Source organism: Seriola lalandi, unplaced genomic scaffold (genome assembly GCF_002814215.2).
Source record: "Seriola lalandi dorsalis isolate HSWRI2012SDOR001 ecotype SW California unplaced genomic scaffold, Sedor1 jcf7180002054504, whole genome shotgun sequence".
NCBI classification, from domain to species: Eukaryota; Metazoa; Chordata; class Actinopteri; order Carangiformes; family Carangidae; genus Seriola; species Seriola lalandi.
In genome coordinates this window covers 910,679-925,038 of record NW_019525057.1, presented here as the reverse complement: position 1 = coordinate 925,038, position 14,360 = coordinate 910,679, and the positions used below count along the sequence as shown (strand labels likewise).

Here is a 14,360-nt window from a genome sequence, read left to right as displayed (position 1 = left end):
AAAGACTGTCTTAATGTTGAGGAAGTACTTATTTTAACCAAAACCACAATCTTTTCCTAAACCTAACCAAACCATGACTGTTATTATAGTAACCATGGTGACGAGGGTCCGGTGCGCCTTCTTCCACAGGGGCGCTGTTTCAGGAGACAGTCCTACGAGTCGTATCAGAGGATGATAAACACAACATATGGTTGTTCAGGTGGGAGGACTTGTTGAGTTGACCGGTGTGAGACTTGACCCGAAACTCCTTACAGACCTGTCCAGACCCTTGAAAGGAAAAAACAAAAAAAACGTCTTACCCGTTTGCCAGGTGTTAAAGTGTGTGTTTGGTTGTACAGGAAAGAAGGAGCGCAAGTCGGACTGCGGGGAGTGGCAGTGGAGCGTATGTGTAGCCAATGAAGGGGACTGTGGACTCGGCACCAGGGAGGGAACGCGCACCGGCACTGACTGCAAGCAGACCATCAAGACCCAACGCTGCAAGATCCCCTGCAACTGGAAGAAGAAGTTCGGAGGTGAGGGAGGAATGTTCAGGCTGGAATTTACCAGATATTTCTTAGTACATGACCAATCGAAAAGGTCTACTTTCATGTAGTATTTATATAATCCACATCGACTAAAAGAGCAAGAGAACTGCCCCCCTTTCTGTCATCTGCACGGCTCCCATCCATCTCAGCCCACACCTCCACATGATGTATGGTAGCTTGTCATTCACACAAACAAAGCTCCCATTTTCATAATGGGAATCTGAAAGCTTGCTAATTAGAGGTACAACAGAAATGTCTTACATTGTCATTGAGAACACAGGAATTATGCTTTGTCATTTGCTTTTTGGGGGGGGGGGCTTGACTGTGGGCAGCCTTCACAGTCGAAACGTCTTGCATTGACAAGCCTGAGGGACTTTTGTTCCCCCCAGTAAGGCCTGTCAGGCACAGAGCCTGCTGCTCTGCAATGAGCCTGTCACGAGTGATGAACTCACTGCAGGAAATAATGGTCCCGCTAACTGGCTATATAGATTATAGCAGCAAAAGTTTGGGAGAAGAGGAAATAAGTTACATTCCTGTGGTCTTAAAACTGTGGAAAGTTACTTGAGGAAAGAAAAGAAAATGGCAAAAGATGAAGATCACTGCAAACACAGAGTCAGTGTCTTTTATTTTGGAATTCTTCCAATTAAAGATAAATGACTACTGTAACATTTGATTACTCACACTCAACAAAATGCATTAGAATTAATGTGAAAAGACCCTGAAATTTAACCCTATCAGCTAAACCTGGATTCAGAAATGATGCTCAGTAAAAATGTCTATCATTGATGTAAAGACTATTTTGTGAGTAGATTTGAAGGCTAAGTATCAGTAGGTAGCATATTGCACTATGGAACAACATCATGTGGCTTTAGGTACTATTGCGAGGAGTGTGAAGAACTTGGAATAAACTTGAGTTTTCTCTGAGTGCAGTTCTGAGATCTGGAGCCAGAAAGATTTGCCATCCCATTTGGCAAAACTGTTACATCTTATTAAAATATTAAACCCCAAATGATTCTGAAAAACTAAACAAGTGAAAACTAGGTTAACAGTGGTTTAAGTTTGCAGCACATGGCCCAAATTGTTTTTTTTTATTTTTTTTATGCAATGCGTAAGTACTACACAACAATGCAGAGTGAGACATGGAGTGTAAATGTTGTGCTTAAAATAGGAAGGTGATGATGGTGATGTAGAGTTAGGGTTTCCAGCAGCATGACCCAGAAAAGAGGAATACTCTGTGGGGCAGGTTAGATGGGTAAGAAATGCAACAACTAATGTGTTTCTATACAATAAACCACAGAAATAATCATATGGAGCGCTAGAGACACAAAGGCGTAAAGCAAGGGAATGTTTTAATATTACGCGGCTTACCATAAATAGGTAAAAACCCAGCTGATACTGACCAACTGACAGCTACTCACAATAGACCTTTTCTTTTTTTTTTCCTTTTCTTTTGCCAGGGGAACCAGTGGAGAACCTGAGTGATGATGTTTTATTCACAAAAAAATGATAGATGTAGACATGTGACACATCCACAATCCATCTGACCCCTATTTCACCCTCATTCAGTCTTATGGATGACAATCCATAAGAAATTTTCAGCTTTAACCCCATCCTCCTCGAAGGCCTTAAAGGAGCTACCTGCCAGTTATCAGCTATTGCTACATGGCTAACGTTAGCATTAACAGCTGTTTACTTACCGGTCTTGCCAAGAGCTTCAGCCATCATTGTGTTTATAATACACGAGATTATAATTCGCCCTCTGAGCAGCACTACCTCTTCAGGGCAGACTGGACGCTACAGTGACTCGGTATCGGAAAGTGACGAGATGTCGGCGCTAGCTAGTTAACACGCTAACTTCAGAAGAAGAAAAGTAGTAATAGCATTGTTTGAAGTTTGATGCTGAACTGAAAACGTTTCTTCTAGAGTGGGAAGTAAATAGCTGTTAATGCTAATGTTAGCAATAGCAAAAATCTTGAACAACTTCTTGAAGGCACTTCAAGGATCTTGTGATTGATCAGATGTTTTTCCAAACATAAAGACATCAGACACATGGGAATCTGCTTGGGTGTAGGGTCGCTGATGAGTGGGTGTGTTCACACTTGTACAAGCATTTCTTTTACCTACTTGTATGTGACACCTTAAAGAGGACATGGGCAGCCTGCCAAATCCCCAGGAGCCAGCAAGGAAGCTCTCTCTCAGAGACAAATTATAGGAATGGAGGCGTAGGGGTTTGAAAGTTGGATGCTGAGGACTCCCTGTGGGATTCCTGCAACAATGGCCCTGTCACTCCCTCTCACCGCTCTCCGTCCCTCCTCTCCTCAACCCTTCCTCCCACCTCTTCTCTCCTCTGATGAGTACCCTAGGATCTCAGAGGCAGTGACAATGGGGTCCAATGCTTTTCATGTGAGAGGAAGCTGACGAATGAGTGTCACAGCCTCCAGGGAGCACGGCTGGAGTGGCAACAAAATAATGGGAGGGAGATATGAGAGACACGGACATACAGCACACAAACACACACTTGCGCACACGCACATGCTTTTTCAAAACAGATTTCTATAACATACTATACATCAGCCACTGTAGCTATTTTCCAGAGCAATCTTGCATCCTCAGGGGTTGAGTTTAAGGTGAATTTAATATCAAATGAAAGCACATGTGAAATTTATTTGAGTTGCTGCGGAAAGTGCTTTCACGACTCTGCTCCTAAGATTGTATCTGTCTGTTATTTCCAGGCTGAGCAGCAGCTGGGCAATTTTTGATTACATTCATCTGTTAGCAGGTTTCATCATATAGGAAATATAAGATCAAAACAATGAATTGCCATCTGTTCCCGTAGGCGAAAAGCCATAAAGCTCGTGACGAGGCTTTAGCAGAACTCAATTTGTTGATCTTGGACACTTTCTATTGATAGGAAGGAGATAATAGACAAGTAAATTATAACCGCTCATCAAACAGCCATTCAGAGTGTATGACTCACAACTCCTCAGGCTCAAGGGACTTGTTCCACTGACTGATTGCATTTGACTGCTCTTTTAAAAACAAATACAGAAGCTGTCGTGTGTCATTTTACAGGTGTTCTGCTTGATCGCCCCTTTTACCATGCCTCCTTCGTGCCTACTTCACCAAACAAAAGCAACTAATGAAGTATCTGATTCCCTTGTGCGCTGCAGGGGAATGCAAGTACGACTTCCAGGCGTGGGGGGAGTGCGATCTGGCGACGGGCAAGAAGAACAGGACGGGCGTGCTGAAGCGAGCGCTCATGGACGCGACCTGCGCCGCCACCGTCACAGCCACCAAGCCTTGTGGGAAAATCCCCAAGACCAAGCTGCAAGGTAAGCTGAGCGGGATAAATCATCACCAGATAAAGTGTAACTCTCGCCGGACATGTTGAGCCTGTCAGCAGCAGCGAGGTACACTGGGAGTCTTGTTGATGAATCACCATGTCTTTAAAAAATGTGGCAGGAGGTTCTCTGCACTGAATCAAAAGGATGATATTTTACTGCTCAGAGGCAAAATTTTAAACAGATACTGGCACTGCTGTCCTCAGACTGCTAAACAGCAGTGGCCAAGTTACTTAAATTAGTCTGCTAATTATAGCTACATTGCTCACTGAAAAAGTAATTACATAAAATCCACACCCACACATTGCATATTCTGTATTTAACACACACACATAGAAATGGAAAATGAGACACATGGTTTAAATAAGCAGCCAGCCTCTGTTTTGGAGGCAGCCATATTATGAAATTTCCTGCCACGAAGGGTTTCTCAATCAAAACAATACCAGTAGACAAGAGTTTGGTCACATCATGAAGTAGCGTGGGATCACTGCAATGAGCTACTCCCAGTTTGGTTTCCTTCAGTGTCAATTCAGGAGGTTTTTACCAAGAGCGGAATTATCCACATATCCTCTCCAAAACAAACGGACCAGGTGATTTAATCTACTAAAATACTGAGTAAAGTACTGTCAAGTTAAAAATCAGTGTTTCTCTGATGCTGTTTGGAGGACTCAAGAAGTGTCAGAGGGGCCGGGAGCCGAGCTGCTGCCGATGTTTGCTCAGCTTGTTTCTCTGATAATTGAAGTCCCAGTGGTGCGATGACTAAAATCCTTCATTCGGTCAAAAAAAGCCGACCCCCAAACCATCAAAGCAACAGAGCAAAACTTATTCAATTAATGTAATCACTGAATAGTGTATAAGGGATTACACTTTGAAATTCAGACTGAAAAAGTAATCAAGTAATTAGCGTAATGCGTTTCTGACTCGTTTAGCCAGTGCGTTTGGAGAACTGTCATGTTTCCTTTGTGTGGCCTGAGGGAGAGGCTTTCTTCTGCCAAACACATTGGCACAGTAACATTTATTAAAGAAATCAAGCACACCATCCTGAACTACTGTTGCTGTTGTTCTGAACACTCAATAAAATTTTAATGAAATCAAATTCACTCAGGAGAAGCCAGAGTATTTTACAACCCAAATTTGAAGTTCAATCCAACAGAAAGAAGTTAGAGTCGTGCACGGCCCTGGTAATGTAAGTTACACAGATTTTTGGAGTGGTTTGAAAGCTGGAAACATTTGTATTTACACTCACATGACATTAGATTGGTTTGGATCAAAAGCAGAAACAAACTGGTGATTTGAGAGAGGAATATTTTCCAGCAAATTATTGCAAACAGTTTCCTGGAAGGTTGGATTAGTTGGTTTGTTTAATTCATTCTAGCTGAAGGGATGTTTACCGGTTGGATGTCTGTGTTTCTCAAGCTGAACTGCTGATCTTCCCCCGACAACCTTGTATATCTTGTGTCAGTTTGTTTGTTTCTTTTTTTAAACACAGGCACAAAAAAAAAACCAGAAATAACAATCTGAGTTTCATTTTAATTAGGACAAATTACCATCTGTGTATATATATAGATGATGAACAGTGGGGTCCAAAAATCTGAGACCACGTTCCCGTTCGTTTGTATATGAGAGCGAACTTCTATCTTCTTTGTGATAATTGCTGTGTAAGTTCAGTAAATTTTTTATCTACATCTCAGACTGATTGCATCTTCGCTAAATCCAACAAACCCTCGCAAATGATTTAATCTCAGACAGTGCCGGCTGCGATTCACATTCATATTCAACCCACCATCAGCGGGATGGAAATCCACCTACTTAAGTGCCAAGCTGAAGTGGTGAGTGACAGTGTTAAAGCAGGGGTGAATAGGTTAACTCACTATTCAGCTGTAATTACATGCTTTTACCTCTCCTCAGTCATGTCGAAGTCACCGAAGTCAGGGTTTTTACTCTTTTTTTTTTTCCTCCTTCATCCCACGTTCCGCCGGAAATGGGAAGTCATCAAAAAAACCTGGGTTGATGCAAGATTTGAACTAATGGGGGAATATTAAACAACCATGTGGACGCATGTAGAATATATAATCACCGTCTGGTTGGAGAGACTGGTGTCAAAAGTGCTGAGGAGAAAGCACTCCATTCACTCCAAGTGAGTCAATGCCCTTTGTTAATTTTGCAAACAAGGATGTAATAGACCCACTGTGAATGTCCCATTGTCCAAACAGGATTATAATGAGTGCAGAAATGCTGCCAATGGTCATAAACTGCGCCCTTATCACGCTCAGCAGATGACATGTGTGCACACATGGAGTTTGCTTAACCTTACTGTCACCTCACCAAACAACCGCAGTCGGACAAGGCTCCAAATTATACAGATAAGGTGGTGTAAACACCTCTGAGACAGGGCGTCTGCAGCTGTAGCGCTGCCAGCTGTGACATGTCTGTCTGCTCTGCTGTTCGTCTCAAGATTTTACTTTCCAGAAAGAGGAGCCTGTAAAGTTTTCACACGTCTTTAATGCACTCTGACCGGTTTGAGTATATAAGCATATAGAATATTTATGTGTATGTTATTTTAATAAACTTGAATTAAGTATATATTGTTGGCATATATGGTTGCAACATCTTATATCATATATACAACATTTTTTAAAGGTATGTACATATAAAAACTATGGGCATTTTATATATGCTATAAAGTTATATTTTCATATATCCAGAGGGTGTATATATATGATAATAATATATCCCCTTATAGGTGAGCTCTATGGCAACATCACTCATTGATTTATACTGTTCAGAACTTGTGGGGGGTGTCACCTATCCCATAATGCAGTGGGTGAGAACTGTAGACAGGTTTCCAATATAATCACACTCACATTCACACCTACAGCAAATGTACTCAACATTGTTTTATTGTGAATATAAAGTATTTTAAACTGATCAATTAAAGCATCAGACTCTTTCAGTTACGACATAGAAATCGAGGGATATCCTAAAAGGAGAGATACATGTAACACATGATTACTCTGCTTTGCCAATTTATCTTTCATTATGCAGGTACATGTGCACAGTATCGATGTAGATCGTGAAGATTTCATGTTAGAAAATGTAAATAGAAATTCAAGTAAAGCGTGCAGGTGAGAACGTGTGCGGTTCACAGGCGTGTGTGCAGTGCTGCGTACCTGTGCGCATCAATCCTAATGAAGGCCCGATGCAGGGATGCCGAGTGACAGGCTAAGAGGTGTTAGAGCTGAGGGCGAGAGAGAAGCAGAGCGAGGATGACAGTGGCTGAGATGAAGGGAGGCAGTTGGGAAGAGAGACCCGCTATCTGAGCGAGGTGTGATTTCCCATGTCTGCCGGTCGGAAGATAAGCCGTGGGAAGCAGAGGGGGTTACTGGTAAAGAAAGACGGGGTGCTGCGCACAATGAGGTGTGTACGGGGGGGTGGGGGGTGGGTGGGTTGTGTATGCTTTTCTGTGTGTTTCAGGGGATGGCAGAGATACAGTCCGCAGCAGCGGGATCAGAGGGCTTAAGAAAAGAAAACAGAAATGTTTGGCTTCAGAGTGACTGAGATGGAGAGAGAAGAGGCGATCTAACCCCAGGCTGGGAGCAGAGATCTGCCCGGCCAAATCTGCAATTCTGAACAGCCACCTTGGGTTTGGGAGATAGGTTTCCCCTGACTGCAGCAGGTTCCTGTGATGGAGGTAGCATCTGTCATTTGCAGATTCTGGAGGAGACAATGCTAAGAGGCACCTGGGGAGCGATGTGAGATGCAGAGTTGCGTGTCTTCGCCTGTCTAGAACAGGTGAAACACAGACCCTGCGGAGCAGGAGAGAGAACAAAGAGTGACAGAAATGAAACATTATGAATGCCTGTAGAAACCTCAAGGTCCCCGCCTTCTCTTTCAGGAGAACAGGGGCGAGCGGCGCACGGGTTTGTTTGGACGCCAGAGTTGATTTCAGGTGAAACAAAAAGCTTTGTCCGGATAAATTTGGCATCTTTGAAATTGTTTTGGAGCGAATTTGTATTTGTCATTCTTCCTGGACAGACAGGTGGTCTTCTGATTTTTAAATCAAACACATGCCTTCACATTACCCTTGTTACACTGAGTATTTGTGCCCTACAAAAGCAGAGAACCACGACTGCAGTGAATATAAAGTTAAGTAAAGTTTTTAGGCAGATTTTCTACATTCTGACAGATCATCAGTCACTATGAGATGATGACCTCCTTGAGATTGTCTTTGGATCTTAAGGCAAGGTGCAGGGAACATACAAAACTTTGTCAATTTGAACTGATGAATTTGTTTAATGAATTAATCTAGAATTCAAATGAACACATCTCTCTTGCTTTAGCGGTCTGACTGTCTCAGGACAGAGGCTGTGGGATTGTAAAGCCTGTTGATACAAATGTGTAATTTTAGGATATATAAATAAAATTAACATGGTGGCACAGTGGTGCAGTGGTTAATACTGTCACCTTACAGCAAGAGGGTTCTGGGTTCTGGGACAGAGACTTTCTGTGTGGACTTTGCATGTTGTCCACATGCTTGTGTGGGTTTCCTCCGGGTGCTCCGGCTTCCTCCCACAGTCCACAGTCCACAGTCCACGGACTCTGAATTGCCCGTAGATGTGAATGTGATAGACTGGCAACCTGTGTCCAGGGTATACCCCGCCCTTGGCTTTAGTTTACACATTTTCAAATACGATATGTGTGGGGCATAAATGTCTTAATTAGTGATGGCGGTCGAGAAACAACAGGAAATGAGCTGAGGAAGAGATGGGGAACAACGTGCAGCAAAAGCAGGATGTTACAGTTTGTGGTCAGTGGCTTAAAAAGGTCGCCTGGAAAACACACACGCCTGCACACATTTCTATGGCATATTTTTGTATATGGTAAAATAAATGCATTGCTTTTTGCTTATTTAAAAAGTATGTAAGTCTTATGGGTAAAAAACTTCAAGTATCCAAGGTAAAAGTGCTCATTATGCCGATTTAAATCAATAGTACTGCACCATTTTATTATGCGATTTAATGTTTTATATGTAAATCTATACTTTAAACTGAATTTATGACGTTACTTTGCAGATTAAGACACACATAAAGTAGTACGCAAAAGAAATGTTATGAAGTAGAAATATAAAAGTAACATTAAATTAATATCATACTTATATACACACACACACACTTGGGTAAATTAACTGGGTTACATTGTAGCACTTTATGAAATGTCAGAGTCACATTCGGCTCTTAACTCCCATTTTGAGCAAATTCGTAATTCGGCTCAGCGCAGACGGGAGCAGTCTAATTCTGAGTGTGTGTCAGACGCAGAGAGGGGGAGTGAGCAGTGTCATGTAATGTGCAAATGCAGCAGAAAGCACTCCAGGCTGGTTTGAGAGTCCCCATCTCATACACGAAGCAGATAGAACAGACAGCGAGAGCGGATCCTTTTTTCCTCCGTCTTCCCTCCCCAGGGAGAAGGAAAAACGCTGACAAAAAAACAAAAAAAACTAAATATGACACTGGGAGAAAGAAAAAAAAAAAAGCGAGAGAAAAACAGTAAAACAAATGAAAACAAGCAAACAAATGGGATGGAAGAGCAATTTCTGTATTTGCATGGGTGAGAGCGCTTTGCATGTCAAAATCTTAATGCCCGCGGAAAGTTTGCGAGTGAGGTGACAAGAACAGATTTCTAAGATTTCCTCATAGCGCACAGTCAGAATGTTAAAAGGCTGAAACTCAATTGAAATCTCATTGACTAAGCATACCTTGTCGCGCCTCTGAACTGCTTGCCGGCATGTCATTAGAGGATTTGCGAGTTGTGGAGGTGTCCTTTCAAGATAATCCATTCATGAGAATTTATTCAAGGTTTAAGCATTGACACTCTTGTATTATCAAACTATATCTCTTTAAAAAAGTACACTGAGATCTTGTTCTCCATATATTACTGTCCTTTCATTTGATCTTCATTATGTTAAATCAAATCTGCTCATTTTATTTGACTACCACTACGAGTCTGACCTCTGCAACATCACCACTGTGAAAGTATATGGGGTTCAGCTGTGAAGCTAAACAACAGTGATGTGAGAGGATCTAAATTTAGTATTAAGTGCAGAAGGAACTTGCTTTGGATCATGTACATGGTCTAAATAAAAAAAAAAGAGGGTGTGGATTAGCCGGGCTGAAATCTCTGTTCAACATGGCATAAGCTGAAAAGCTTGCGAGAGAACAGCACTTACAGTCAGGGATTAGTAGCATCTAAGAAACACAAATAAACACATATATTTTGTGAAATACACTAAGTGCAGAAAATATGAGCTTCCTTCTACTCACTAACACTGAACGGATTTATTATTTGGAATACAACTGTTCACCCAATTATGTAATATTTAATTGATAATATATTATTGAATAATAAATAATAAGCCCATGGTGTGTCATGGAAAACCTGACCCTTTATATCTGAAACTCATGTGGCCATGTGAGATGAGGGTTCCCTACAATAAGCACAAAACAGACACATGCACACAGATACAGCGTGATGCAATCCTGAGGCCTGTTGTCATGCCGTGCATCTGGCCGCATGATGTACACATTTGCCTGTGTAGTCATCATACACGTCACCCACTGAGCATGTTTGGGGGTGCCCTGGATCTGCGTGTTCGACAACATGTTCCGCATCCTGCCGATATCCAGCAACTTCGCACAGCCAATTGAAGAGGAGTGGTGCACAACTCCACGGGTCACAGTCAACGTCCTGATCAACTCTGTACAAAAGAGATGTGTCGCTGTGAATGAGGCAAATGGTGGTCGCACCAGATACTGACTTGTTTTCTGATCCACAGCTACCCCCCCCTCAAAAAAATGCACATCTGAAATCTGTTCTTCAGTACCTGAGAAATGTCCCTTTTTTCAAAATAAAACTGCACATTTTAAAGTGGGCTTTTATTGTGACCAGCCAGAGGCACACCTGTGCAGTGATCATGCTGTGTAATCAGCATCTTGATATGCCACACCTGTCAGGTGCTCACCAACACAGATTTAAACACGTTTGTGAAGAATATTTGAGGGAAAGAAGCATTTTGTGTGTTCAGAAAAAATCTTAGAATTTTAATTTCAACTCATGAAAAATGGAAGCAAGAGAAAAAGTGTTATATTTTTGTGCAGTGTACACACACACACACACACACACACACACACACACACACACACTACAAACCAAAAAATAGTGGCACTTAGTCATTAGCGGCCAATGTCTTTGAGACCAACTGTACCAGACTTTAACAGAGGTGATCACAAACAGCAGATGTCAACATAGAATTACAAATAACTGGAAACACCAACAAAAATATAAATACAATATATTTTTACTCCAAATTTGAAATTTAAAACACTGAGGTTTTCAGGGAGACGATGAATGTTGGAGGCAATGTGGTTAAACCAATGGCAAACTTCTAAATCCATTTATATTGGCACGAGCTTGCCAAAGAAATGAGGAAATAAGGAAGAAACAGAAGTAGGTTGCTCTTTTCTCACATTATACTTCCAGGCAAACTCATGGTTCTGGATGAATAGCTTTACACAGTACTGTTGGTCACAAGCAAGAGAGCCATCACAGGGAAGTGGCTGAAGGCAAATCCATTCTTTTTTCCCCTTCTCTTTATTTTAATCTGAAAAACACCAATAAAAAGAGATTTTCAAAATAAAGTGTCTTAGTATCTCCACCTTCAGACTCCAAAACAGCTTCATTACTTCCTTGTCATAGATTCTACAAGATAATCCAATCTGGTGTTTTGATGATGGTGGTGGTGGAGAGCGCTGTGTAACACCTTGGTGCTAAATCTCCCATAGGTGTTGAATTGGCTGAAGGCCATTATCGATGGGCTGATGAAGCCTTGTTGAAGCACTTAGGCTTTCAAGTCAACTTTGCTCAAAGTGTTCACTTGGGTAACATAAAAATAGCACTTTAGGCTACACGTTGTCTCCGCAAGCTCTTTAACTTAGCCGTGACCATTTCAAATTCAAAATGGAGACAAGAAGAGACAATGGAGACATCTCAACACAAAGCTACATATCGCTAATTTTCATACTTCAGTTAGCTTGCATTTGCTAGGTCGGACTGCACTCTTTTATTCTGGCTTTTCCTTTTATTTGTAGGTGTGTGTTCAGAGAATGACACACACACACACACACACGTGCAGATACACACAAACATCCCCGCAGATTGACAGTCTGGCAAACAGCTAGCTAGAGGCTAGCTAGCCAAACCGCTACAGGTCGTGCTCCCTTCCTGTTCACCAGAGCGGAGAGGCCACACACCCGGGGGGGGGGGGGGGGGGGGCAGTGGACTGTTGCTTCTTGTCATGGCTGCCAGGTACCAATGCACTGTTGCGGGAAGTTGATAAAGCGTTTTTTTTTTTTTGTTTTTTTTTTTTAAATGGGGCACACAGCTATACACATACACATACACACACACACTCCAAGCCACCCTATCAATCCCCAGGAGAGAGCGTGACGGCTGGCTGTTTTCAATATCATGGCACTAAAAACCTGCACAAAAAAAAAAACTAATTAAGTTGATTATTAGAATCTGAAGCGGAGCACGGGGGCTCTTCATGGAGACAATGGGATTTGTTTATTGTCAAAGACACGACCTCTAGCAGAGAAATTGCAAAGAAAGTCGACACTGTGGGTTGTAACTCCTTGTTCCTTCTCTGTTCCTTGCAGATGCAAAGAAGCAAAAGAAGGAAGGCAAGAAGCGAGAGCGCGCCCAAATGGACTGATGAGGTTGTTTGTCACGGGGGAGGAAGGAAGAAGAGGGTGGAAAAAAAAAACGTCCACTGCCCTATTTCAACATGGTTCCTCTTTATATGTCCTGTAGATTGACAGTAGGAGCCAATAGAGCTTTGACAAAAAAAACCAACAAAAAACAACAAAAAAAAAAAACACAGTGGAAACTCGACTATTAGTGACGACATGTTTTACTTTTTCTTCTTTCTAGCACCTGATACGAACTTGTATGTTGCGATATAGGAGATGTAATACTCAGCGGTAGGGACAAAATAATGAATATGGAGACTTGTTTACTAGTGTTCTCACCTAATGATGTTGTTTCTAGGATTATTTTCGGAAGTACAAATTGGGTAGAATTTGTTTTACAGTTGCATAGCCTAACTCTAATTTGGAAAAGCCTTTGGACTTAATGAAGCAGTTTGCTCAAAGTGGAGCTCTGAACATCTTCACTTCATTAATTTGAGCAAAAAAAAAAAAGAAAGAAAAAAAAATGGAATTTTTCAAGTGGTTCAAGTTAATTGTAACCCTTTCCCTCCTAAAACTGTGGTATAATATTTTTCTTTTATTTCCATTAAGAGCAAACAAAACATGAGCTAGTTCTGTCTGGAGTAGAAGCTCTACATGTGTGCAAACTGTTACTGTTCTTAGTTTGTTTTTCCTCCTGCTGCTCTGTTGTACCTCAGTTTATATACCCACTGATTTTTACCCTCCACCTCCTGCCTGTAAAAAATGAAAGTCCACACTACTGTAGTCCTCAGCTTGGACTTAACATTTCCTGTTACATTTCCAAAAATAAATGAATAAAAATGTAAAAAAATAAAATAAAATAAAATGAAATAAAAAAAAAAAGTAGAAGAGATCTTCACAAAGTGCTTCCTCACTGTCAAAAAAAAACACTATTACACATTTCATATATTTTTTATTTTGAATTTCATTCTGAGAGAATATGGCACAATGTAACCACGTAATGCAGTTTCATTTTACAGCATCATAAGTGCCCGGTGATGGTAACACTCATTGTCCAGAAACAAATAATCAATCAAGAATGCATTAAAAAGGAAAAAAAAAAATCAATACCATTGTTTTACTGTACAGGAAGTATCATAGTGGGGAGAGAGGGGGGGGAGGGAAGGGGAGGAGAATAAATGAGGGATTCTTGAGGTGGGGAAGGGAGGGGAGGGGGGAAACATTCAGATAGTAGCTATTGAACACATGTATGTACATTTCAAATGTACTGCATCCTAATTACATATAATGTATTATCATATTAGATATATACAATTCAAACAATAGACTTTTTTTTTTTCCTATTGCAAGAGAAGCCACAAGCCACAGTGAGTGAATACACAATGAACATCTACATACAGAAGCAAATGAAAAATGAACACTTGTATGTACATTTAACACTTGCAGCAGGCTACTTTATTTTTTATTTTTTATTTTTTTTGTTTGCTGATTTTGTTCATCGTGACCCTTTAAAGTTCAGATTGGGTCAAAAGAATTCAACCCTCAACACGCTGGTTGCCCCACAAGAGAAAAAAAAAAAAAAAACTTTTTCCCCAGGTTGTTAAAATTGCAAAAGTTACAAAGTGTGTCCAGTGAGATAGGAGCCGACGACCAGCTTCTTCCCGAGGTGAGTGTGAGCCTTAGAAATTTACAGGTGGAATCAAAATGAAGCCCTTGCCTTCTGGGCCTCTGGCTCACACTGAAACTAGTTT

General features: G+C 41.3%; 1 protein-coding gene across 1 annotated transcript in view; it reads left to right on the top strand.

Annotated features, from left to right (window-relative positions):
* Nucleotides 1-13,499, top strand: part of ptn (pleiotrophin) — a 44,870-nt gene extending 31,371 nt beyond the window's left edge. Inside the window, exons 3-5 of the mRNA XM_023413156.2 lie at nucleotides 339-512; nucleotides 3,695-3,856; nucleotides 12,577-13,499. Of these exons, the coding sequence (XP_023268924.2) occupies nucleotides 339-512; nucleotides 3,695-3,856; nucleotides 12,577-12,632 (392 nt within the window). The 3' untranslated portion in view covers nucleotides 12,633-13,499. The remainder of the gene's footprint in view (nucleotides 1-338; nucleotides 513-3,694; nucleotides 3,857-12,576) is intronic.
* Nucleotides 13,500-14,360: the final 861 nt, after the last annotated feature.